At 44.4% G+C, this 24,707-nt stretch overlaps 2 protein-coding genes across 5 annotated transcripts in view; one reads left to right on the top strand and one right to left on the bottom strand.

The window, feature by feature from the left end:
- LOC131664550 (nose resistant to fluoxetine protein 6) overlaps nucleotides 1-24,707 on the top strand; it is a 39,169-nt gene that overhangs the window by 11,654 nt on the left and 2,808 nt on the right. For 3 of the 4 annotated variants that reach the window (XM_058935748.1, XM_058935747.1, XM_058935746.1), the window contains exons 1-2: nucleotides 13,597-14,320; nucleotides 23,975-24,261. In XM_058935748.1, coding sequence (XP_058791731.1) covers nucleotides 13,981-14,320; nucleotides 23,975-24,261 — 627 coding nt within the window. In that variant the 5' untranslated portion in view covers nucleotides 13,597-13,980. Of the gene's footprint in view, nucleotides 1-13,596; nucleotides 14,321-23,974; nucleotides 24,262-24,707 lie in introns of those variants that run through there. The other variant, XM_058935749.1, reaches the window with a different exon arrangement.
- Nucleotides 630-5,242, bottom strand: LOC131664549 (copper-transporting ATPase 1). The gene is made up of 3 exons (XM_058935745.1): nucleotides 5,110-5,242; nucleotides 4,886-5,025; nucleotides 630-4,773 (listed from the first exon to the last, which is right to left on the bottom strand). Exon 3 carries the CDS (start codon nucleotides 4,755-4,757, stop codon nucleotides 1,446-1,448), a length of 3,312 nt encoding a protein of 1,103 aa, XP_058791728.1. The 5' UTR covers nucleotides 4,758-4,773; nucleotides 4,886-5,025; nucleotides 5,110-5,242; the 3' UTR covers nucleotides 630-1,445.

Here is a 24,707-nt window from a genome sequence, read left to right as displayed (position 1 = left end):
TTCCAAAATAGCAATTTTGGAGTGATACAAATTAAGACGAAGCTAATGGTATATTTTTTTTGAAATCAATCATTTTTCTGCCAGGGGGCCTATTCTGAAAAAAAATTTTGTGGTAAATCAGTTTGTCACTTGAGTTTACCACAGAATTGATCACTTTAGATGTGATAAATGCTTATGACATGTGCTAAAATTTTTTTTCAGAATAGGCCCCCAGGGTCGTTTCGATGCAAAATGTATAGACTCTATATGCTATATCTGTCTCTTTCCGCAGTATTGCCAACATTTTACTTACTAACTTTGAGAGTTGAGTTGAATAGACTAATGTAAAGCGGGAGCAAAATTGAGAGGTCTGAAGTCAACTCATGGAGACTATCTCCATGAGTCAACTGCTAGAAGTTTTTTGACAGAATCGCCCAACCTTGTCATTGCGCATCATTAGTACGCAATTTGTGAACGCGATAAAGCAAATATGTTAATCACAAAAAAGTGGTTTGTTTAATTGCCAAAAAAGTAATTGAATTAATAAATTAAATTTAATGTAAAAACTGTGAAATGTCCCATTACTTTTCGAATTCTATAAAGGGTATGAAATAATTAATTTATTAAGGAGTAACATTTTTAATTTATTGATGAAATAATCGAATTCTTCAAATACATAAATCTCAACTATAATTTTTGTTGCTTTTATATCTTATATACTTCTTTTTCTCTTTTATAATATTACGAATTTTTAAATGAAAATTTTTGAGATATCACTCTGGGACCATGGGCAATCTTTTCAGCGCGCGAAATTACCCCTAGTAAGGCCTATAGAAGTGATTTTTGGTGACCTTGCTTAATCGCCGAATTCCTCGCCTATATATTTTTTATAGGGCTCGAGAGGAGCGTCAATTCAAAGTTGAACATCTCACCGAAAAACTCTGAAAAAAGGGAGCCGAATTCTCTTTTATATATTTAATATTAAAAATATCATACATTTATAAGTTATATATAAAAGAATATTACAAAATATTTGGGTCGATGAAATTACAATTATTATGAAAAATTTACAGCCATAGTTTTTTCTTAAATATTATGTCTCATCAAAATGCCTTATTTGAAGTGTACGAAATATATGTTTCTGTTCGTTTCTTGCTTTTGAACATTTTTACAAAATAACATTAACAATATTTATGCTTAAAAAAATATTAAGATGATTTGGAACATAACGCATACGCATACGCATACATATACACACACAAAACACTGTCTTTATATTACGCTATAATATATATATATATGTGTGTGTGTTATGATTATTTCAATCAATCCAATTATAAATAAATTGGCAGGTAATTTGTTACAGTCAGTACACGCTGCATTTAATAAACTTTACAAATCTGATTTTTGTAAGCTTCACTTTGTTCAGCATTTTACATCAACAGTCAGTTCTTCTTTATATCACTTTATTTTAAGCTGGATATACTTATGGTCGATCTATTAATGGATGTTTTACCTGCTTTGTTAATTATTTGCATGCGATAATTAAGTCGGGAAATTCTTTTGTATTCTACAGTCTCCAATTTTTTTGTTGTCGGTTTTTTGTATAGTTTTAAAAGTAACGAGCTTCCAACTATTGATACAGAACTAAGTGCCATAGCTGCTGTTGCCATCCAAGGTTGCAATCTCAAACCCAAAGGAGTGAATATGCCAGCAGCAATGGGCAAACCAATAATATTGTACAAACTAGCGAATAAAAAGTTTAGTCTGATCCGCTTGACTGTTTCACGTGAGAGATCAATGCAGGCAATCACGTCAAGTAAATCGTTTCTCATTAACACTATATCGGCAGCTTCGATGGCTACATCAGTTCCAGCCGCTATAGCTATGCCAACGTTTGACTGAGCCAAGGCTGGGCTGTCGTTCACACCATCACCAATCATTGCTACTTTTTTTCCCTGACTCTGTAGTTGTTGTATTTTTTGCACTTTATGCGATGGTAAGACTTCTGCAAATACCTGATCTATTCCTACTTGTCTGGCTATCGTGTTTGCCGTGACATTGTTATCGCCAGTGAGGAGTATTACTTCAAAGCCCATTTTCTTCAGTGTGTAAACGGCAAGGTGAGCTTCAGGTTTTATAGAATCAGCGACGCTTATTACAGCAGATAATTCTCCATCAATAACAGCTAACACAACAGTGTGTCCTAGATTTTCTTCCTTGATCATGAGATTTTCAATTTCTGGCGGAAGGGTCACGGCATTTCGTCTCATCCATTCTCGGTTTCCTATGCAAACTTCAAAAGCTTCGTTCGGATCGAGATTTTCCGCATTGAATTTCGATTCATTTTCAGGATCGGCGATCTCCTGTGGTGATGATACTGGAGCGAAATCTATGAGAACTTCGTTCAACTGTAAAGCATCGGGCGAATTACTCTGCAAACTGTCGACAAAGTTCATGATCTTCGTCGACTTGGCAACGTTCACCAAAGTATCAGTAATGAAAGACACTTTGCATTTCATGCCACAGCCTGGAACTGATTGATAATTTGTGCATCTTCCGCTCAGTTCAGTTTCTATAACGTCTCTGACATACTTAACTATCGCGGAAGCTATGGGATGTTCGCTATTAAGTTCTGCTATGCCAATAATAACTAATATTTTTCCTATATTAAATGCACCATTATTGGTAAATAAACTTATATTAGTAACAGTCGGAAAGCCTTTCGTTATGGTTCCTGTCTTGTCGAAAACAGCACAATTGATCTTGTGGGCGTTCTCTAGAGCGCCAGAGCTCTTGATGAGAATGCCATTGATAGCACCTACTCCCGTACCAACCATCACGGCAATCGGTGTGGCAAGACCTAGCGCACAAGGGCAAGCTATCGCTAATACGGATAACGCACTCCTAAATGCATTTTGAAATATCATTTCATCTTTATTTCTACCCGCGTGATGGTTGTGATCTTCGCTCATCAAGCTTATATATTTAGTGTCAATGTAACCAACAATAATCCAGGCGACGAGCGTTAAAATCGATACAGATACTACGAAAGGAACGAAAAATCCGGCAATTTTATCAGCGATCTGCTGTATTGGAGCTTTGCTCATTTGTGCTTCTTCGACTAAACGCACAATCTGGGCTAAGGTAGTCTTTTCTCCAGTGTGCGTCGCTTTAATGTACAACGGGCCACTTAAATTAATAGAACCTCCAATAACAATAGAACCTTCTTTTTTTGGCACAGGCATACTTTCGCCAGTAATCAAGCTTTCGTCACACGACGAGTTGCCAATATAAACTTGTCCGTCCACCGGCACTTTATTACCTTCGTTAACTTTCAAAATATCTCCTGGCTGAACAAAGTCGATTTTCACTAAACGCTCTGTCAAAATTTCATGATCAGATCCTAGCGTTACTATTACTGCATTGGATGCTTGTAGTGACAATAATTTGGAAAGTGCTTCCGACGTTTTTCCTTTGGCAATGTGTTCCAACCACCTACCTAAACTGACGAAAACTAAAAGCATTGGGGGTGTATCAAAAAATGTTTTTGGACTGGTTACTTCTTCCATAACCATTGCGATAGCAAGTATTATAACTGAATAAACATAGGAGATTGTGCAAGTCATTGATATCAAAACATCCATATTGCTTGCTCCATGTTTAATGGCTTTATACGCTTGGATATGAAAGTGCCACCCTCCAAAGATCTGTACTGGGGTTGACAAAATAAACGAAATTAGATTTTCTAAAGATAAACCAGGAAGTACACAACACATTTCTTCTTCGCTCATAGTAGACATAGTTGACATAAAGTATGCCATAGCAATCATGCTTGGAGCTCCAAAAACAAGCGAGATTAAGAATGAGTTCCTCCACTTATGTATTTCCAATCTGTGATCCAAGTATTGCCTATTCTCAGCTTCATTTCTTTTCATAGATGCATCAAATCCTAATTTCTTTATACACTCTATGATATTATCTATATTTATTTTACTAGGATCATAATTAAACTTGCCACGTTTTGTTACAAGTGATACCATGACAGACTGGATACCTGGCAACTGCTTGACAGTTTTTTCTATCTTGTTGACACAGGAAGAACAAGTCATGCCTGACAGAAGTAATTCTACTTCCTTGATCTGTGAGCCCTTCTCATTTATGAGCATGCAAGGAAATCCCAAGTCTATTATTCTTTCAGCTATATCAGCTGGTCTTATAACATTGCTATCATAATCTACTTCAGTTTTACCGCTTGCGTAGAATATTAAAATATTTTGAACCCCGAGCAGTTTCTTCAATCGCTTCTCGATAGCTGTAACACAAGAAGAGCTGGTCATACCATCTATATGTAGAAAACATTTCTCAATAACTTGCTGCTGGTTCAATTGCTGAAGATCTATAGCTGGTAAATTATCGTTTATCCTGATTGACAGAGTATCTGTTATGTAAACATCATCGTTAACTTTCTTAACAGCAGCTCCAAAGCCCATATCATCTATAGCATCTGCTATTTCCTCGGCAGTTATTAAATTTGGATCATACGACACAGTTCCATCATGTGTCTCCAAACTAACAAATATCTTCTCAATTCCATTTTTCTTAGATATTTGCTCTGTAATACTGTTAACGCAAGACATACAAGTCATTCCAGTGATATCAATAATACAAGTGCTGAGATGTTTGTTGGTGCTGAGCTCTTGCAAGGCATTGCCTCCATCTTCATAAACATGCTTGCTATAGTCAAACAGGTATTTACATTCCTTATTGTTGTCCATCCTTGCGGCTTACTCACTAAATCAGTTTAAAAATTGGAAAGAAGAAAAGCTAGGTTGAGCATGTGTAGGTCAAAAGAAATAAGCATTACACTTTCTAATGAAATACTTGCGGATGCAGAAAGTAATACCTCGATATATTCCGTAACTGATGGCGGGGGTGAGGCAAGAGCGAGTTGTAACAAAAGACAAGGTCCTCTGCGTGGTCGTCAACATCGGCGAGCAACAAAACAAGCACGTGCTCGCTCGGCACTTTCACCTTTCATTGCACCTGCAAAACAGATAACGCAATGTCTCGACAAACGCCATGTACGCAGGTTAACTCGCCAAAAATGTGCGTTTTTGAAATACTTACATACTCTGCCGGTGAGTGTAATTGCTCTGTGTCCCATTTGCCACGCTACTAATCTCGCTCTAGTTTAAGCATTTGCGTATATATGCGCAATCACGTGAGTATATAGAGCTGAGGCCAACTAAGCCGATAGTTGCTCTCGCGCTTATACTACGTGTAAGGTGTATACGTGTGCGCGCGTCGAGTGAAAATTCACGGCGAGCGAGCGCGTGCGCGCACTTGCGGCGGTCGCTATCTTTTGATTTTTCTTCTTTGTTTGTTACACGCGCTTGAGAGCAAAACGAGGATAACGCCGCGAGTTCTTTTTCTCCCCCCCCCCCCCCCGTTTCAAAGTCTCTCGCTCCCCTTTTCTTTTTTTGCTTATCGCTGTCGAGATAAACCCTCTTTTCCTCTGTTCAGGCGTGCGATGGATTTTCTTTTTATTCGATAAATCAGCGCAAGCAATCTAAAACTTTCTCGGATAATTAATTTCGCGTGCGCGCGAAGCGAATGCATGACGGACATTTACTACGCGAAAACTTACTTATCTTCGAATGCTTGCTCTTATGAGGAAGTGGTTTCCTGCGTGTTTATCGCGAGCGCGGCTATTGTAATTTCAAACTCGTATGTGTATTATACACCATCATTTACAGCTACAAATGGGGTTGGTCACGTTGACAGGATCGAGTATAATTAATAAAAAAATGTCGACTTTTTAAAAAAATAAATAGGTCATTGAACTAAACATTTTAACTAAACGTATGAGCAAGGTAATAGCTATAAGCGAAGTTGACGTCACGTAGCCATTATCATCATTGATGAACAGGGGGCGGATGTTCCGTATTCGAACAAACAATAATGAGTCGTGCTTTGTTGCAGTAAAAACGAAGTAGCAATAAATATAGATCAATCTAATATAATCTATTTAAAAAAAACAGACGAAAGGGTTAAGGCTTATCTAAGTGAAATATACAAATACGTATTATGCGTAACGGCCACTAATACTTATTACCTCGTACAGCATCGACATAGTTTCCTGTAGAAAGCGTGAAAGTGCCTACGGCGAGTATGTTCAAGAGTGCATTAGCAAAGAAATTTAAATGATGTAATACGTACGGCTGACTAGACACAAATGTCTGGCTTTTTGCACATAGACCAAATCGTCGATACACACCGACAATCACGTCAGTTACGCCTAGGTACACCTGAATTATTGAGAATAATTGCTATGCTCAACTTTTTTAGGCTTGTGACTATACTGATTTTGACATTTTAGAATTTACGGGTTAAAAGTAACGCGTCCAACCCACTCTAAATGCAATCATATGCGTATAAAAATTGATTAGTAATTTCGAAAAAATTTCCATTGTTACTTGCCACTTTATTATGCCAAGATTGAAAATTTAATTTCCTTAATTATCTTCTAAATTTCATTTTTATGTAATTTGGCATAATTATGCACGTCACATCTCAAAATTGAGCAACAATAATAGTATTACGCGCTTTTACATAATTGTTGCGTTCGACTTCAATTTTGTAAATATCCTGGAACTATGTAACATTTATCCAGGAGATAGACCGTCAATTTTGTCACCTTTCAAAAGTCTATTACTTCAAGAATCTATTGAAATATAATTTCGTCATAATATTGGTGTGCACGTATTTTTTAAAAACTCAGCAATGAATCTTACTTTCAAGACAGAATCGTAAATAATCAGAAAGCAAATGCCATGTATGAGACATAAGTGCAAGTACATTTGTGCATAGTTGCCTCAAATGTTCAGACTTGTGGATGGATCAATTACAATGTATTATTTTTCAGTAATTAAACTTGATTTTGAAAATGATATTTGACAGTTTGATTTGGTGTCACGCGTAAAGCAAAGTACGCGTTACCGGGACGTCCGCATTCGAAAACTTGCGACGATCGTCTGGAGCTGTACTGCCACACGAGCATGGCGCGGGTAACGCTCGAAAAATTTTCAATTGACGCAGCCGCAAGACAAAAACGGAGTGTATTATCAATCGTAAATCAGACCCAGACGACGTCTGCGGCAAGGAGCATTGCACGCGCGGCTTTCTTCCTCGTAACATCGTGGATTACGAGTGCAATATTACGTTTCGAACGCAATTCGCGCCCGTCTAACATAACAGTCACTAGAAGATCTTACTTAACCCGTAATGAGTAGCATTGTGTAATTCCAATTTTTTACCCTTACTTTCCAGCTGCGACGTCAGGTGAATTTGTCTTTTGTACACTAATAGCGACATGATAAGCAATTTCGTTTGTCTGAAAACTTTCACACCGCAAGGTTTTATTCGTCGTTTCTATTAATTAAAAAAAAAATGGTAAAGTTTACACTTAATTTATCGTGTTAAATGCTGTAAGACGAGGTGATTACGATACGGAAGCACCCATGTTTCAGACTGCCATTGTTTTATTTGATTCTACATTTAGGTTTCTATGGTGTGAAGTGTTATCCACGAAAAGTACCATTAAAAAATTGAATAATTATCTTTGACTTTCCAGTTTTCTGCAGATTTTGACCACAAGAAAATATTCATGCTAAAACTGCCAAGTTACAAATTAATTAATCAGCCGACAACCACAGGCTCATCAATTTGTTCGTAATTGAATTTGTTCGTTCACTTCAATCATGATGATTTATTCTGAAAATTGTCGGAGCATTTTCTCCTATCTGGTTTGAACATTTTAAGGAATGACAGTAAAACCGGTTTCGCTTCCTCCTGATACAACTACTTCGTTAATAGGCAATTCGTGCTAATTGAATCTCTCGTTATACGATATATACTGGAGAATATGATCTTGAAGCCAAGAGTCGTTATTATATCAATGCATTAACGATAATCGAGCATACAAGTGATAGTGTCCCGTACCTCGATCAATTAATTAATGTTATAACAAAGAAACGTAAGCGGTAGCTATCCAAAAGACCATTGTGTAAAACGATAACTCGGGAAGCTAGGAGCACGAGAGTAGCATATTTTCACTTTCGAAAAAGAATGCTGATTCAGTGTCGATACAATAGCTACTATCCAGAGACGCGTGTACACGCACACGAGCCCATCGATAACCGAACGTACTATATTCGACTGGCGCGCGAAGCCCCGTTAGTCATCCCGGCGTCAACGCCAACGCGGACAATCGCAACTCTCCTTGCAAATTAAAAGAGCGTCCCACGCGCGCGCGCGAATCGAAAATCATTACGGCGGGCAGATTCGCCGACTGCCAGCTGGGTGCTTTCAACGAGGGACGAACTCTGCAATCGCACGGTAATGCTTTGCTTCGAGACTACTTTGAGACTTCCTGCGCGATCTTGCATTCTGGCTTGCGTGTATCCGAGAAATAACGAGTAGTTGCTGCTTCTTCTTTTCGAAATGGGCGGCCGATAGCCACTCCGCGATGCACTCCTCGATGTGTCGAAATTCTATCTTTTTACGTCTTAGATAGTCTTAGCATACTTGATTGACGTCGGCGAAGAGAAAAGCTTCGGGAACCGTTGTCAGGGAGAAAGAGCTCTACATCGATGCATGGGTTGCGCGTGTGTGGCTTTATTCTTCGGTGAAAACGCCGCGTCTTTTTCTCGAATATTTTAATCAAGGAAGCGACAGTTACGAAATAGCATGATAGTCAAGTTATAAGATCCTGTCAAGTCAAACAACCGTAAAGTCACGTTGCTTATGAGGTTACGGGGCATTCGAATGTGAATTTGGTCGCGTAACTTGATTATCATCTTTCCGCGCGTAATTTGTTCGAATTATTTCTTTGAACCGTCGCTATTTTCGCGGGGATCCACTCGTTACGAGCACGATGATTGTTTGACTTTTGCGCGGAATAGGATTCGCGGAGAAAGTTTTTAAGTATACGTGGCGGCGCTTCCGCGCCGTTTGATTGTGACCGTTCGATGATTGAGTAAAGCGAAAACGATGCGGTTGTCGTTGACTATGTAATTCTTAATAGGAAACTGTGGCATAATTATGACTGCGTAGCGCCAGGCTTAACTGTTGAAAAAGTCAGTGCTAGTGTTCTTAACGTACAGAAAGTTTAATCGTTGCGCCTTAAGTAATATCGCAATAACGTAAAAATCTCGAGTGATGTGTAATACGGATAATAATAAAGCAGTGAGTCACACGGGGAAAAGGTTTTTATAAGATAGATTTTCAACAATGCGCGACATTGAACTTATATTTCGTGCAAAAAATCAAAATTTAATGATGCTCGTTCGCGCGCGTGCAACGTAAATTGCCAATTACATCTTAAGGTGACTTTTAAACCGCAGACGTAATTGAACAAAGTATAAAAAGCGTCAGCTTGTATTGAATTTTCTAAAACTATTTTGCTTCTAATTTTCATAATTCATTCCTCAAAAGCCTTTACTCATCATTCACTGCGAAAGAATTTTTACGCCAAGAGGAGATCCACTCATCGTAAAATAATGGGCCAATTTGAAAAACGATAGGAGCACATATGCCTATGTGTTTATTCGCGATTACCTTTCAGATAAAATCAGTACAAATACGTTCTTCATCGTTCAACGATGCTGCGAATATGCGTGAACGCATACTTAAAACCGATGACGTCTGAGCTGAAGAATAGCATCCAAATGTTTACAAATTATAATTTTTATAATTATTGAAATATCCAACATGGAATAATTTGTTAATAATTGGATTACGGTTAATTTTCAGACTCAAAACTGTTTTACGAGAGTCAATAATATCGAGGGTGAACTACACCACAGCTACCTGTGGTCGTTCCACATATTCAAGGCTGCGCGACGATGGAGAATGACGATGACCTCCAAACCTCCCCCGATATATTGCTTCGGGCGAGCGCACGACCTACTTTTCTGTAAATTTTGAAGGAAAGCGCGTGTGAAAGGTGTGGCGGCGGATACGGCCTACACGAAATTTCTGACGCTTAAATTATCACGCTACTAGTGGCTCGATTGCCATAAGTATCTTTTCGAGTTTTTCGATAGCCACTGATGTGGCCGTTAGACACGGCTCTTCGGAAAATATATTTTCTGTGCTCTCACGAGCGCGAGCGTGAAGTGTGATAATCAAATTGATTTCCTCTTCACGGTGCTTTCGAGCAACTTATTATCGGTACGCGCTACATAGCAGTGGAATGATCGAATTGATCGTGGCTCGAGAATGGAAAATGGCTTTAGAAGAAAAGAGAAACAAAAAAGAAATACTTCTCTTTTGCTGCTGCACGCGTGTGATGATCGTGAATCTGCCTGTTGCTAGCACTGATTTTCGAACGGAGAGCAAGCTGTTACAACAGTGACGGGGTGTCTTATCGTTCTGCAAAAGAACGAGCGCGAAATCTGTTAGTAGAGCCGACGTCGGATAAAAAAGAATAGCAGTCCTAATACGACGAAAGTTTCTTTCCTATCGCATATTGCTATCGAGTTTATCATCGTATCTCTTCTTTTTCCATACGATCGATCGATTCCACGCGGATTTTCGCGCAGTTTTTGCACTCGCTATCTCTACAGACATGACTATATCGCAGCCGAAGATTTATAATTATTTTCCATTGTTGGCGAAGGAGAGATTGAGTTCATTGATTCCCATATTGCCGCGCGCTCGAATAGGAAATTACTGTGTCAAGAGCGTCGCGCATGTGTGTGCGCGTGCTTCTCTTCTTTCTCAGCTATGCAATTACATATATTCGAGTCGATACTTCGACTGTCTTCGACGTTTCATTTCCATTCCTTTCCTTCGAACGAGCGTCTCCTGCCGATCAATCCGCGAAGCAACGAAGCAACGTTGCACCTCGGAGAAACGGATATACATGGCGCGCGACGCGGTGATGATGGCTATAATCGTCGCGTGTATACGATGACTGAATCATTTCGGAGTGGAGCAATCACGAAAAGTGTTCTCTTCGGATGACACCCGAACTGCCGCCGCCGCTGCTGCTGCTGCTGCTGCTGCTGCTGCTGCTGCTGCTGCTGCTGCTGCTGCTGCTTGCGACCTTGACACGTATTGGGCAACCTTACGCTCGGCGCGGATATGGTGCTACATAACATTTTATCCTCGCTGCCGATCCCAAATCCCACGTCGCATTGGCCGGTCCGAGTCGCAATTCGATGACCGACGAATACATAACCCGACTAAAGACAAGTTGTCGAAATGACGACGATCGATGGTTCCATTTTTTGCGCCGACTGCTGCTCAAAGCACCCCAGCTTCAGCGACCGTCGATTTACGATCGAGTGATCGAGATGACAATTTGAATCGCGATGAGCTAAATGGCAATAACAATAAATTCAAGTTCAGTATTTAAGCTATGTTGCATGCATATTGAGGACATTTTCTATCTGTCTATTTTATAAGAATACATTAACTTTCATCTTTGCGAGTTTTAGAAATCGAAGCGAGTCTAATCTGTCGAGTTTGAAATATTGTCATTGTCTTATTAATTGGAAAGTTATGCGGTGCTCATCACTTATCCAACTCACAATGGTGAACTGTAATTATTCGAATGCTGCGTCTCGTGGCAACGTAAAGTATATGTGTATGTTACCTCGACGACTTAATTGAACTCGGTTAAACAGTTAAAATTGAAAAAAGAAAACAACGGCGATTAGTCTTATTAACGCTGCGACGACGTATAAAGCTACGGTATTATTCAGCTAGAGATTATCCCGCATGTATGCAGGCAAAATGTTGCAATCGTCAGAAGGCAGTTGCGCGTGAAAAAACGAAGTCGCGCGCAAGACGTGAGGGGTAGACACCGTCCGTTCGCAAATCAATGCAGTTCGGCTTTTCTTTGCCGCGCCTCCTCGAATATCAGCTCCACTTCGACTGCCGTGCGTAATCTCCAATCAAAGGTCAAGCTATTTTCCACGCGGTGAATTTTCATGCCGAGACCGATAATTTTGACGAGGCGCGTGCGTAGCCTTTCAACATCCCTCGCGCAAATGGCTGCGCGGTCACAATCGCAAAGTTTTGGTCGACGACACTCCGTACAAGAGAGAAGCACGAGTGCCCGCTTTCGACGCGAGCGCGGATTCGGGCGCGATAAGCTCAAGACGAATCGACGCATCGCCGCTTTCAGGGATTCAGGGAAAGCTCAGTTTTGTCGTGGGTCATGTTGCGTTGCTGTGGCGCGACGTTCGTCGAACCGCGGCTACGTCAAGAGGGAGGCGCCGATTGACGTCGCTGCACGTTTGCCAGTGCAAACACACTCGAGGATGCGGGTCGAAAGACAGTGCAAAGCCGTGCACGCACGCTCGCGAACGTAACGACGCGATGCTGGAGAAGGAACGCGCGGAGACAGCGGAAGCTGTTACAAGCAAATTGAACGCGGTCATCGCTGGCAATCGTTGAATAATACATTTCGCCGCACTCGAGCCCCAAATCACGCGCATGTACGTCCAGCTTGATTTCTCGGCATTCGCTTGGCGCACACCGGGGAAAGCGAGCGCACCTCCCGTCGAACGATCAGCTCGAGGTACATGCGCGAGAAAGCGATTGGAGTCTGGTGTGGCCTCTTCACCCTCGCTTCTTCGCTGGGCCCAAACGTGTCCATGCGAGGCTCAAATCACTTTCTCGAACTAGTATCGAGATATACTATTTCGATAGGACGTGTGCGGGACGAGACTTGAAGCGCGTTTGCTTACCCGAGCGTGCGTCGATCGATCGAGTCCTCGTGCGCGGACTCTCGAAGTTCACTGGTCTCAGGAGGAATCGGTTATCTCGAGAGTTGCCTAGAGTGTAAGGTTAAGGATAATCACGTGCGTCTTGAACGTTGTACATATATTTGTGATTGCGAACAGCCCTAGATTTTTATAATGTCACCTTCTTTTTTTCTGTACGAGGAGAAGTTTCAATTACACGGCTTACACAGTGAAAAATTGTACATATACTTGTACACATCTTGGTAACACTTGGTGACATTAAGACGTGTCTGCGCTGCATAGAAAAAAAGATGCGTGCGTTAGTTTTTCAGCTTTCTCAGCGATCACTTCACCTTGCATGCGAGATCAGAAGTGACAAGCAACTCGTAATACCATCGCGTTCGTCAACCGAGAGCAAGGGGAAAAAATAGAGCAAAATATGAAGTAAAGAGTTTTAATGTCTGAAGTAACCCCGAAGGTTTACAGCGATTCGTCAATGTTGCAACCGATTCCCCCTCCCCCTTCCCAGAAAAGCGCGCAGGATTGGTTCAGGCGCAGCATCTCTCTTTCTCTCTTTCTCTCTTTCTCTCTTTCTCTCTTTCTCTCTTTCTCTCTTTCTTTCTTTCACCATCGTGACGATCGGTCGTGACTATTGCGCGGAGGCAGTTCACGAAAAGAGAGAGAAAGAGAGAGAGACAGAGAGAGAGAGAGAGAGAGAGAGAGAGAGAGAGAGAGAGACGTAGCCCGGCAGGCAGCCACCGTTTTCACTGCGGTTCCCCACCTCGGCGACCACTTTTAAACTTGGAAACGCCGCGCCAAGCAAGCGAGCTCCGAAGCTTTGTGTGGTGCTGCAGAGTGCCAACAGACCTCCTCCCGTGCGAGTATCGCTCGGCTTTTACAGTCGCTCGTCGACCCGCCGACCTACAGGACCACAAGTGTACATACGGTGTCCTCCTCCGCTCGCTCCTTTCCCCAAAGTGATGACTGACTCGGTCGCGACTGCGAGCTCGCATGGCCACTGCAATACGGCGTTTCGTCAGTTGATCAGCGAGAAATAGGGGAAGACAACTCGTGGCTCGATAGTGCCGTTCGAGGATGATCGACTCGGTATGATCCGCGACCGAGCACTCGTCACGATGCCTTGGTGAACGAACCACGCGCACACTCGGTCAACGCCAAACAAGGACCAAGGAGGAAGCAGTTGTCTAGTAGGCTTTGGCAACGGAACCACCGAGTCAAGATGCAAGCGAACGCGAGGATACTGTTGTTGGTGCTGCTGTCGAGCTGCGGTCGGATAATCTGCGACAGCGAAGAGACGATCATCGGCCGACAATCGATCATACCAACTATGGATTCCAGTGAACCTGCCAAAGACCATATAGCCGACGCGAGTCCTGTGCAGTTTAATCCCCGTCCAACGTCCAATTGGACGACGCTCGTCGAAGCCCTCGACATATTTAGTGCGAGAAATTTGGCGAATAACTGGGTCGAAGGCGCGTACAATTTGAATCAAGAGTGCGAGAGAGATATCACGAGATACATCGAGGGACTCAGGCGACAGGAAATTTGGGCCCTCAAGAGTGAGTTTTCTTTTCCATTCGGTTTCTTCAACTTTCCACTGTAGCTTCAACATCGATCTCGAAAAAGGAAAATTATTTTTACGATTTTCTCGAGTCTCGCCAAGAAATATCATCGTTTAATTTAGTCATCGCGTTTTAGCGCCTATTCAAGTCAAATAAACGTTCTGCCGTGGGTTTATTAAAGATGAAGTATTTACGAGGCATCGGCGCAATGTGCGAAGAGTATATTTAACGCGCACTAATTGATGTTTAACATCCGATGACAGTGACATGCAAGTTAGAGGATTGTTGGTACGGCTCGTAAGCTCAAATATAAAAAGGGCTAAGGGTCGATTGTTACGTTCAAGGTGCATACCACTTACTGTCGATATACGTGTAGCGCGAGTCGATAATGCACACGCGCTGTGAAATATTCAAGTGTCCGCGAGCGAGGGTGTCCTACTTTCCGTAGCGCACGAAATTGCCTAATTACGCGTAGAAAGAACGTCAAAAAATTATTCGCGATTATCACTGCACGTCGCGAGATGATGATGATGTTCACGAAGGTTGAGATCTCATTAGATGCAAGGAAGGAAGCCGGTCAACATGGCAACAAAGCGGAGAAAGTGAAATTTATCTTCCAAAATATTTCTCTCCAATGAGTATAAAGAAAGTCTCTTTTTTACGCGGAAATTACGGCATTCAAGTAGCAAGGATCCACGCGCGCGCTCGCGCCAAAGTTTCGGTATGCGCGAGCGCATCTCAAATTATCTACTCCGAAAGTGAAAACACACGCGTCGAATCTGCGCTCGCTCGTGAGAAATTTATAAAGATGAGTCCCGCATAGCTTCTCTTTCTTCCTATTTCTTTTTTTTTTCTTTCTTTTTTTTTCTTTTTATCTCGCCTTCCACGAGTGAAAGTCTCGCGAGGGCATCTAAACTTTAATTATTCCCGTGAAAGAGGTAAAAAAGCCAACGAGATGTACTTTTTTTTCTTCGCGGAGTCGTCGTCGAAAACATCTCATTGTGGGAAATGACGTCGAAAGCGAGCATCCGAGAAAGTAGTTGCAATTACATCTTTTTTTCCAAAAAGAAAAGGAGGTGCCTGTGGTCTCACCTTTCCATTGTCAAATATTGGCCGCACGCCCAACTTCCCGGCCGAATGTGTTTCGAAACTCAAGCCAATAGAAAGTGCGACGACGAATCGTGGCAAAAAGCGCCCAAGTTTTTTTTCTTTTCCTTTTCTTCTTCTTTTACAACGATTGTTTCGAGGAAGTTCGCCCTTCGCCCAAGGTTATCGGGATTTCGCGATGTACCTATGTAACGCGGCGATGACGGGCACGCGTAATCGGTGAAAATGCATCGGAGAAATAAAAAACGGAGGCGACATTCTACCGGTAAACCGGAACGTTACAACTGCTGGACGAGGTGCGTGACTCGAGTTACATATACATACATTACTCTGGATCGCCGGTTTTTTCTTCGGTTCTGTGTTGGTAACGTAAGCACAGACTTCGGAATAGCGGCAGTTTTGTTTTGTTTGCACAGCGCGAGATAATGTCAATTGTAAATAGTCGAGCAACAGTTGGTTTTCTCGAAACTTGGCGATTTGGTTTTCGATAAGTCAACTCGAAAGTCCGAGAGACAGATCGGCCAAAAACAATTCGCGATCGTCGCGGGCGTCGGATTCGACGTTGAGTGCCGCGTGCGCGAGTTTAACGTAATTGTCGGCGCACAGGGCAGCTGCTTATCGCGAGTCGATTTCCCGCAGCCGAAAAGTCCGTGCAACTTTCCTCGCCGGCGGCAGGCGACTCCTCAATGTTCATCTCTCGTCTAATCGCGTCTCTTTACGTAACGCTTTTAGCGAAAATTGTCGTGCTCGTCGCGACGTCACTTGACGGCGATAATAATTGAAATCATTGAGATTCTTCGTCGATTGCTTCATCTATTCATGGCGAAACTCATGATAAGGATTAATTCATCAACGTGGGTTCAAAGAAAAAAGTCTATTTTTTTTTCCTCGGCATAGGATTGTTTATGGTAATTCATTTTTTTAAAGACCCCGCGTATCTCCCGGCGAATACATAAAATCTAAGGCGCGCAGCGTTTTCAGTTTTACGATTATTCGATGCCACGCATAAACGTCGCTATTATACCGAACCGATTATCATTTCTTCCTCGGCATTTAATAGCAGACGCCACGAGGACTCTGCCGTAAGTGCAAAAGAACCGGCAGGATCTCTCGCAAGCATAGTCATCGACGGCGAAGCGAGCGTCTCGCGTGCGTGTGCAGCAGAAGAAACGTCTCTCGCTCTCTCGGCATTGCAAACTAAGTCGGCGCGACGCTGCAAAGAAAAGGAAACATTGCAACGCGTGCGCGCTCACTTTCATCGGCAGTTTCACTTTTTAGCGCGTACGCAGAAGCTCCCCGCGAACTCGCCTCCAGCGCCAAATTCCACTCTACTCCGGCGCGAACAGCTGTTCGACGCGCGTTTCGAGCTGCGCTCGGCTTTGCGTTCGTCGCGGTTACGCGTTATTATGTCTTGACGTTACGTAATTGATTTTCAATGTGCGCGAGTTACGTAAGAGACGCGGCGCGCCTGTGCTCGTTCGAGCGGGGAGGGGGTAGGCGAGGCGACGGCCCGCTAAATTTTCTGTCTGTCCGCGGCGAAACGACGCGCGCCGGGCACAATGGTCAGCGGGGTGAAGCAGCATTGACCGCGATCGCAAAGCGTTTCGCGAGCGCACGGCTCCGAATACGAAGCGGCGCTCGCGCCGAGCGAAAGTGCTTTCGCTATGCGCGCACGAGCGTGTGTCGCTTGTCGTCTCGCGCGGTCGAAACGCCAGAGCCAAAAAAGGGAGGAACAACGGAAAGAAAGAGACGAAAAAGAGAAAGGAGCGGCCCCGCGTCGTCTAAGCGCATCGTCGCGCTTTCGTTTCCCCGTTTCTCGCGTTCTTTATCATCGGCGCGCTTCTGAGACCTTGACACGTATCGCGCGCGGCGGCGGCGGCGGCGGCGGCGGCGGCGCGAGCAAATTAATAGCCGCGACAGAAGTGGACTTTCCTCGCGAAACCAATTTTATCGGCGACTCGCCGCGCCGACACGTCTGCGTCGTTGCTCAACGCCGTCGTTTCATTATTCGGAATTACGAGTCCGCGCGGGTCGAGTCGATCATTTCGACGTTGGCATACCAGGGTTTCAAAGCGATCTCGGCGTTCTCTCGTCCGCGCTGTGCGAACGCGGAAACGTTTGTTCGGCGGTAGGCGCCCGCGAATCGATGGCGACCGTGGCGCGCGCTCACATCAACGGAACGGGAGAAAGAAAAACGAGGCTCCGGTAGAGGCTCGTAGCTAGTGCGCGAATCGACGAGCAATCTCAACGATTTTCAATCGCGAGCGCTAACTGCGCCGGCAACCAGCTCGTACACGGGCAGATGTAACGAGACGGTTATATATGTTGTTCTCTCTCAAGTTGTTCGATTTTCTCGACGACGACGCGTAACGCCGCGCGCGCTTTCTCTGCGCGGCGCGCAGCCGGTGCCCGCTAATTCAGACGGCTTATATAGAAAGTAGGCAACAAAAAAATTAAGAGCGATTCGTATCGATTGCGTCATTTTCGTCCTTTTCTTTCCAACGATTCGCGACGTCGGTAATTAAGGCATTATGTACTAGACGCGATCTTGTGAAATGAGAAAGTACGTGTATGTATAATGTACATACACGCGTATTGTTTTAGAGTGCACGCGTGTTTATACAGCCGTTGCACAATGCGCCTACACACGGAGGAGAAATTGCGCCCAAACGATTTTGCGACGGGAATGTTGCAGCCGCGAACGAAGTAATTCTCATTGCCGTCGCCACCGAATCTCTATGGCGCACAAAGAAAGAAAAGCATAATCCAGCTTAGCTTGACAAAAGCATATGGAAAAATCGGCGTGACAATAATGAGAAGCACTTTCTAATCCTCGACACGCGCGCTCGTAGCGTAAAAAAGCGAAGAGCATCTACAACGCAATGTACGCGCGCGATTAATGGATGACAATTATTCACAGGAGCGTTAAGTGAAGAACAAGCATCTCATTGTAATTTTGCCGTCTCTTTCGATACGCGGCTGCGTCTATGTCTCCGTCGCAATTGCATTTTCCGATCCTCGACGCGTACGGTCTACGCCGGCGAGCCATAGGAAATGAATATAAATTGCAATGCAGTCCAGGTGATTGCGCAACGTGCGCGTGATGTATCGACGACGATCGCTCGTAGGAGCGTCAAACGAAACGCACGCACCTCGCTGTAATCGCACTGCATTTCAATGAAAGCCTCGCCTCCGTCTCTGCTTCGCCGCGCGAGGCTCCGCGCGCGAGCAATGAACATTCCGCGCATCGGGAGCATCTTCGTTACATTCCGCGACCGCGAGAAAACAAAAAAAAAACAACAGCGGCAAGTCGTCGGCGTCGTCGCACGTGCCAGGGTTCCCTCTTTGCTACTGCGCGCGTCTCTCGTGCGGATTACGTTACTCTTGCGGCCGAGGTGACGAGTCGCCGCCGCGCGATTACCTTGTTGAAGCGGGGTACGCGCTATCGTTGGACTCCGTCGCTCGCGTTGAATTATTCTCAACTGGTAACGGGCTAGCCGATCGAATTTTCGAACTCGCACGAATGCCGTGCGTTCGCGATGATCGTGCAATATTTCACATCGAAAATAATCGATTAGAAAAAACAAGTCAGGATTTTTTTGCCGGCTAATAAATCTGAACTCTCACCTACAGTATGCATGCATAAATAAGATCGGTCGTAAGCCTCTCGCGGCTAATTCGCTCGTCGAATTTGCATTTCGAAGAATACGAGAAAAAGTCACGTTCGCTCGCGGAGGAAGGACGCGCCGGACTTAGGCGGCACATTGTCCGGTCTTTGGCGATCGACCGAATTGGGTCGTTGCGACACGAAATTCGGCGAGCGCCACGGCGGCACCTTGAAATTCAGCGCGTCAGCCGGGCTGACTGTCTCCTCGCGCGCCAACGCAAAAGAGGGCGCGAATCATTGGAGTGCCGCTCCGCCGTCGGCCGATCGCCAAATCACTCCAGTCTTCTCAACTGGAGATGGGAGACTTTTCAGTTGGATCGCACCGCTAATTCGATCGAGCTTTTAACGCGAGCTCGAAGCTCTCCGAATCGCGTCGTCCGTTACACCCAGGCGCGAGGAATTTCGCTCCTTTCTCTTTCCCAATGACTTTCGCCTTACTTGCGCGTCAGCCCGCGAAACGCACCACTCGACGATCGAAACGCAGGGGTGCTCGGCCACGCTGTCCATCGAGATCGCTCTTCTTTGTATTTTTTTTTCCGTGACAATCGACAGCAGGTGGAATTCCTTTCCGCGTGGCAACTAAAGGATATAGAAAGTCGTCGATTTGATCGATTTGGGAGATCTTGACTCGATCCACGAGACGCGTGCTTCAGCTTCGCCGATCGCTGTGGCGCTTTTTCTACAAGCCGGATTCGAGGTGAGTCGCGTAGTTCAAGTCAATGGAGTGGCAAACAAGAACGTAAATAACTTCAACTTGGTTTGTCAGCCGAGGAAAATAACCATTAGCCGCGGTCTTTTTGCCGGAAATGGAAAGCGAAATCGATCGGACGGGCGCCATCAGCACACGCGTACTCGCGTAGCGATCGCGAATAGACGGTCGTTGTTCGCAAAAGTGAAAATGCTCGTCGGCGTACGGATTCGCCGACGAAGACGAGCCAAGAGTCGTTTTTCTCTCGTTCATTCCTTTTTCTTCGGTTTTGTTGCGCAACGCCGCTGTATAAGGCGTATTATTAGGCGTCCATCGTAAATTTTCAAATGCATATTATCATGCGCGGTCGCGCGTTCCGTCATCCGGCCTCGATATATCGGTTGCAAGGCAGCACGGGCGGCGGCGGCGGCGGCGGCGGCGGCGGCACGCGCGGGTGAAAACGCTCGTCGCAAGTGTCGCGCGTCGCGATCGTCCGGCGTATAATCATTCTCCCCCGTGGGCTTTTCGTCGCGCATGGAAAAACAAGCGAAAGTCCTCGCGTGCGCGGCAGCACGTCGTTCGTTACGGTTTGTTTGATTTGTTAATGAACAGAGCGCGCTTTTCGCGAGGACGACGCCAATTTCGAAAGGCTTCGCTTTTCGGAACGTGCCATTATCCTCGTGCCCGCGAGCTACGTAATTGATATGTCGCTACGCGAGAATGGATTACGGTTCTCCAGAGATTTAGCAAACCTTGTACTATGGACGGCGCGGCCGACCTCGGGATAGGCTAATCAAGTAGAAGGATGTTTGCTCGATTCACCTTTCTTTTTTTTTTATTCGGACGTTTTTTTCCCGTCGTGTTAATAAACAAGTATACAGTGTATAAAACGTCGGACAGCTACACGATAAATAAAGATAAATATAGAATCTTGCGTACCTTATGCGTTTTATTCATCGCTAAACATGCTAATTAAATCGCCATTCTCTATTGTACAAAATGACAGAATCAATTTCATCTCGCTAAAGTTCATCGTCCACATCTAGAGGCCGTGTCTATCAGAGTTTGATTTGATGGCCGAAGGCCGTCGAACTGTTAGATCAGAACCGCGGGAAAAACCATTGTTGGACGTTCGTCCTCTGTTCGGCAAGCGGATGTATATACACTTTGCGAAGGACGATTTCGCGTAAATTTTATGTTATTTATGAATTTCGTTGACTGCCACCTTCAAAGCTCTCCGCGCTTCGTAATCTTTGGAATGTCGTCGCAATCCAGTCGATTATTTTTCAATGCCGAGGGATTGAGTACAGCAGCGGGCCAAGAAAAGTAGCATCAATTATATTTCTAGGCGCAACCTCGCTCCTCGCAAGTTCACCGATCGTAATTTGCCGTGGGAAGGTGCGGAAAAACGTTGCACTCATCGCATAGATATACAGCTGGGGCGATTAATGCAACAGGCCCCTGAACTTCAGCCAACGCCGCGGTCGCCTCGACAGTGAACGTTGAAACCGGCACGCGCGATGCTTTTTCAATCCGATCGGCAGATTGATAAACCGGTCGCTGCACAAGCTTGGCCTACTCGGTTTCGCGATCGCTCGATCGCGCAAGCAGTTGCAAATAGGAGTACGCGGATCGCGCTCGGCTTTCAAAAGGAAAGAATGTCGTAGCCGGGGCTGCGCGTCGCGAAAGGACATCGAGCGATCTCTTGCGTTTCCTTCCTTCGGCAAAGTACTTTCCGCGAAGAGCGCATTCCGTCTCCGTTTCGTCAGGTCCGGAGTAGAAGCCAGCCGCGGTTGTACGCCAGCCGCGAGCAGATATCGATCAGTTTACGTAAATCTCGACCACGTAAGCTTTGCATAACCGGGCGCCGCTTGCGCGCGCCGGCCAAATGACAGCGCTGCCGCAGCCTCGCGTGCACGCGAGCACCCATTTCTCGCGTGTCTCGCTATTCACCGGACACGTGTCCATTGTCACGAATATCGAGAAACAACGCGCATGCGAGTTCATCGAACTATTCGTAGCTCCGGTTTTGCCTGCGCCGCGCGCAAAAAACCGCAGATTTGTCGCCGCGTTAGATAAGAATCTCTCGGATAGAAAGTACGAGATTATCATCGTTACGTAATGTGCATTACGATCATTGCGGGTAGGGGAATCGTTGCACAATAAATCTTTGCGACGCTGGTCGACATGCGCGCTTATGGTTATCATACGTATTTGACGATATTGACAGTCCAAATAGCTGACGTCTCGTTAACCTGTGATTGTCGCTTTTTCACTTGCGTACCTTTCATTAATTACGGACACGCGACGGCGAAACGCGTGATTGACGCGGTTCACGCCCTATCCATCAGTTACAGACCTATTTTCGTCGATCTGTTACTTCGGTAGACCATCGTGCAACAGACGATTTTCTACATTGTCATTTTGCTGAATGCCCATTGCTGTATTGCCATTTTCAAGCATTCACGGCAGTAACATTTTGATATCGAATGACCCTGAAAATATAGATGCTCGTGCACTAAATTGTGGAATTATACTTGTAAAGCATATGAATATTTGGGTATGTTTAAAATTGCTGAGAAAAATTGAAAAAAATAGAGTCCAAATTATTCGAGATCTCGAATTATTAACCACTTGACTCGTTTCAGTTGACTTATTAATGGCTTTTAGCGGTATAAATTTAAATGTTGATAGCAATAAGGTCATTCAATCTATGTACCCTCAAACACTTGTATTTGAAGAGCGTTCGAGTGCTTCTGGGTCAGGTGTTTTTGAAGAAACGAGCAAATATAGGGAAAAGATCGCGTTCAAATAGGCATACCACATGTGTGTTAAGATCGAAAAATTTCAAAGTAAAATGTCAAGGTTAAAGCCGCTTTCGCTCGTCGCGTGTATCAATTCTCTTGACCCCACAAAATAATTCTGCCTCACGTTTTAATTATAAATGATTCTCAGATTTGTATCGAGCAGAGAGTGGCTCGATCGCGCTCGCTAATCAGCCTACGGAGAGTGAAAATTAAAATTCTTTCGTTTCTCACGACGTGTCGTGCGGTTATCAGGGACTGTCATAACGATTTTTCAAGTTGACGTACGTATCGTCTCGAAAATTATCAGAATTTTTTGCTTCAAAGTCAAACGTCGTTTCGACAGCCGTGCTAAAGTACTTTTCGAATTTGTCGATGGTCGCGCCCGCAGAGAAAGTGGTCGGCACTGATACGGCACCTACGCAAACGTACTTTTAACGAATGGAACATGTCGCTAGTTCCGTCTATAAAAAAAAAGGTCGCTAGGATTTTAAGCGTTTTCCAAAAGTGAGCGGTGATTCAATTGTTTCGACATGTCTGGCTTCGATCGTTGTTCGGATATTTCATTGGGCATCTCCAGCCTAACCGCGGAAAGAAAGACAGCTGAAAATTTAGACGATTGCTAATGAATCATGATGTGTATTTTTGAAAGCTGACATGATTAAGATGATTTTGTGTCGAGCAACATCGTAATGTGAAGTCTAACGGATGCTAGACCACAAACATTGATATTGAATAAACATTAAGAGCCGTAAGGATCTACCGAAGTATCACAAAGAATATTGGAGATTCGTCGTAATGATTCACCGTTACAATAGTCGTCTTAGCGCCATGCAAATGAAATGCCCGAAAACGTGCTATCGAGCTCCCATTGTTACATCGGAACCGCTAAGCACGATCATTAGCTACAGACGATCGCAGCTTCTCGACCGCTGTACGCGTATAAAACCTCATTGCTTTCTATGACGTCGGCGAATAAATTTCATCGCGATAGCCATCGAAATTTATTCGTCTCTTGGTAGGAATGACTTTCACGCGCGGACCACCACCACGGCCGGGCCTCGTAGAAATTAGGTTAACAACGGTTGTAGAGTGACTCACTTCTTTGAAAATAGGAGAGCTTCGCGCGGTTGATGACACCGCTTGCAAAAGAAGAAAAGTACCTTTGAGCCTGGGCGTAACTGTATTCCTATATTGGAGTATTTGTCTAACCTTGTAGCCGATTTTATAGCGTAGTTTCTCACTGAATTCAGAAACGACTGTCTGCGTTATCAATTCGTACGATTGAGCTTACTTTGACAATTATGATGTTTTTGTATTATAGCATTCTCGTGATATCCTTTAATGCGAATAAAAAACATTTATCGTGTGATTTGAATTTTCAGTGGACGACGCGACGGGTCGTTACACGAACGGCTTCTATTGGGGCAACACGTACTACGTGGGCTCGGCATCGGAATGCGAATTTATCGGCCAGGGCACCTCTCGATTGTCGTCGACGGCATCGGTGAGCGAAGCCGAGGAGTTCAACGCCGAGCCGCACAGGAAACACGCCAATGGTGGACACAGTGGCCAGTTGCTCGCGCTGCCCGACGACTTCGATGACCGACCACCGTATCCACTCGGATTTTTCATGATGAGGATCGCCGTCAACGGATCTTTCTCACCCGTGGTATGGTCAGCGAACGACGCTGGAACATTCGGCATTTAATAATAACGTGGCTCAGGCGTTTTATTTTCAGACTATAAATGTTAACACTCGTAGAAATTTACTTTTGAGAAACTCGCGCTTATTTTATCCTTCGCCACGCTTTTTACTTTTCAAAAATGTTATTATGTAGGTTACTTAGCCTCACTCGACAGGTTATTCAGAGAAAAAAATTGCACCTTTGAATATAATCAAACTTTCGTTTTGTTCGCTTGCCGAAGCTGAAACCGTGCCCGCCGTGACACGATCGAAAGGCCGCGCTCTTGTGATCAATTTTCGTTCGTTAATTAATCGGAAAATTGGAAAACGGAAAACCACTCGCAACTCTCACGCCCAATGGTACATGAGTCGAAAAAAGATCAAGTTTCAATTGCCAATTGGTTGGGGTTAAAAGGAACTTCATTGCAGGG

Source organism: Phymastichus coffea, unplaced genomic scaffold (assembly GCF_024137745.1).
Source record: "Phymastichus coffea isolate CEN01 unplaced genomic scaffold, Cenicafe_Pcof_1.1 PCOF00044, whole genome shotgun sequence".
Classification (NCBI taxonomy): Eukaryota; Metazoa; Arthropoda; class Insecta; order Hymenoptera; family Eulophidae; genus Phymastichus; species Phymastichus coffea.
This window is presented reverse-complemented; position numbering and strand designations above follow the sequence as displayed.